Source organism: Hyalella azteca, unplaced genomic scaffold (genome assembly GCF_000764305.2).
Source record: "Hyalella azteca isolate HAZT.00-mixed unplaced genomic scaffold, Hazt_2.0.2 contig12119, whole genome shotgun sequence".
Lineage (NCBI taxonomy): Eukaryota > Metazoa > Arthropoda > Malacostraca > Amphipoda > Hyalellidae > Hyalella > Hyalella azteca.
In genome coordinates, this window is record NW_025942084.1 from 1 (window position 1) to 2483 (window position 2483).

Consider the following 2483-nt stretch of genomic DNA (forward strand, 5'->3'; position numbering starts at 1 on the left):
TAGAACTAGGCACCCAGCAGAGATTAATTTGCGCCCCACCATTAAATCGCAATCTCAACAACATTTCTGTCACTGCGGTTGATAAAAGCAATTCACTTTTTCGAGTGGCTGATGAATGGCCTGCGGTCGGTCGTAGGAGCTCACCAATTAAGCAAGGCATTCAGCACACTGGTTGATACTACAACGTGCAAGAGGCTGTGCTCGAAGGATACTGCTGATAATACATTCAGACCTCTGTTGGTGACTGTTAATTGGATTCTGCACAGGTTTGGAGCATGCTGAAGGCAGCGAGAAAGCTAGGAGAATCCATTGAGGACAAGTCCATTTTTATAAAGGATTCCACTTCTTTAGAGAGAGCGGATTTTCGCAAGAAATGGCAGGTGAGAATCGGGCGGAAAAGCACTGAAAATCAGGTCAACCACTCTCTAGAAGTCAGGACAACACCGGCCGTTCATGGTCAGTCAGAGGAGCTGGAAGACAATTAAACAGTAGGAGTCATGTCCACAGATCCAGGCCTGTAAATAATGTAGGAAGTAACCGCCTACATCAAAGTGAATGTGCGCAAAAAGTTTTAAAATGTATCTGCACGAACTCGGATTCCATTTTGAACAAAAAAGTGGACTCTACTGTGATTGCGAACGAGTGTATAAACATTGATTGTATTACTGAATTACTGAAACACTCCATAAAAATCATGGCGGGGGGAATTGTACCGGTTGAATTTCAGTTGCCAGGTTTTGATTGTTTTCATAACTTACACGAGGAGCAGTGCAGTAGAGATGTAAATCTGTAGGTTAGAACCTCTAATAGGGCCCAGCAAGTTAAGTTATTTGCAGATCACCAATCAGCTTGAGAATCTGTGTGGTGCGAACTTTCTCTATAAGGCAAGGATAGCCTCCTCATAAGCGTCGTATATAGATGACCAAACAGTTCCTCTGATAATGATGAAGTAATGAACAGCCTTCTACCGAGCATGACTTTCAGTAAGTCGCATACGTTGATCATAGGTGACTAACCATCCAGAAATAGACTGAGAAGATGAATCCTCTCCAGGGCCTATGTAAAGAATTTTACTGAACATACTTCTCCCGTGTACATAAGGTTGGGACCTTTTACGTAGGACCAGAGTTGATGAGCTCGGACAAAATTCATTTTGAACCAAACTTGCCCGAGATTGTTCAGCAATTTGGTATGTTATCATTTACTTATGTTATGTTCCTTTTATTGCTTGTTATCTTGTTTTTTTTCTATATTGTTTATAATCTCGAATATAACCTAAATTTTGTATTCAGATTGTTCATTCTTTGTTTTCAGAAACCGTTACAATCCACAACGAGTTTTCATTCTGAACAATCCCCTGAACAAAGAGCCATATTCTTTACAGTTTCAAATTGGCTGACTGCAAACTATTAGAAGTGCAGGAAAGAAAGATCTGATCAAGTTAAGGCAACAGAAGCGTAATGCAGCGCACTCCACCCAATTGCAAAAGCGACGCCATGTCTACGCATCCGTCTGGAAAACTGGCAGCTGTAACTAGGAAGCAGAACCTAATAGAAGAAGAGCTTCTTAAGGACACAGTAGACTGTGTTTTGATTCGTGCTAAGTACACGGATTATTTGTTGCAGTTAGAGACCTTCCTAAAGGCCTGTGAACAAGACGTGGATGAGGACTGGCTGAGACCCCACCGTGCTAAAATAGACCTATTTCTTTCAAAAATGGAAGATTTCTTCGCGTCTCAACGGGAGCCGGATGCTTGTTCCAGCCATGGCAGTCGCCGTTCCGGAAGCGTACGTTCGGCTGCTAGCTCCACAACATCGTCAGCCAGAGTCAAACTGGCCCAACAACGCGCAAAGACGTACGCCGAAAAGGCCCTCTTCGAGAAGGAAGAAAGGCTTAAGGAAAAAGAAATGGCCATTCGACGTAGCCAACTACAGCAAGAGGAGGAACGCAAGAGAATCCAACTTCAGCAAGAGGAGGAACGCAAGAGAATCCAACTTCAGCAAGAGGAGGAACGCAAGAGAATCCAACTTCAGCAAGAGGAGGAANGTTTACTACATCATTCAACAATTTCGACTCATTGCCGTGCTCTTCCACCAACTCCTCTCTTTTTCGAGCACCAAGAGTTGGTTTTTCGCAATCACGGCAAAACCAATGAAGCAATTTAGATTTCTGGAGAAAAGATATTCATAATAATTGTGTTTAGATCCTAGAAAACTCTTTAGCGATAGATTAAATATCCCCTATACAGATGTACGACCTCGGTCTGCCCGACAACTCCATCAGGTCTGTGGCGCGGGGCTGCCTCAGCGAGCGCGTGCCGGGTCATCCCGGCGGTGAACGCCGCGGTCAAGACGCCAGCAACTGAACAGTTCAGAGTGAACAGATGCGCTTTAAGAGTCTGGGGTAGCGGTCGCGGAACTCAGCATCGAGCCCAGGCCGCAGCCGCTTGTAAAATTCGCTCGTTGGAGTTTCTGCCTCAGTCC

General features: G+C 44.5%; 1 protein-coding gene across 1 annotated transcript; it reads left to right on the plus strand.

Annotated features, from left to right (window-relative positions):
• Window positions 1-266: 266 nt before the first annotated feature.
• LOC108679282 (golgin subfamily A member 6-like protein 22) lies at window positions 267-2045 on the plus strand (the record flags this gene model as incomplete). The annotated part of the gene is made up of 2 exons (XM_018167878.1): window positions 267-380; window positions 1626-2045. Coding segments are annotated over 2 exons (534 nt in total), but the record flags the coding sequence as incomplete, so codon positions are not given.
• Window positions 2046-2483: the final 438 nt, after the last annotated feature.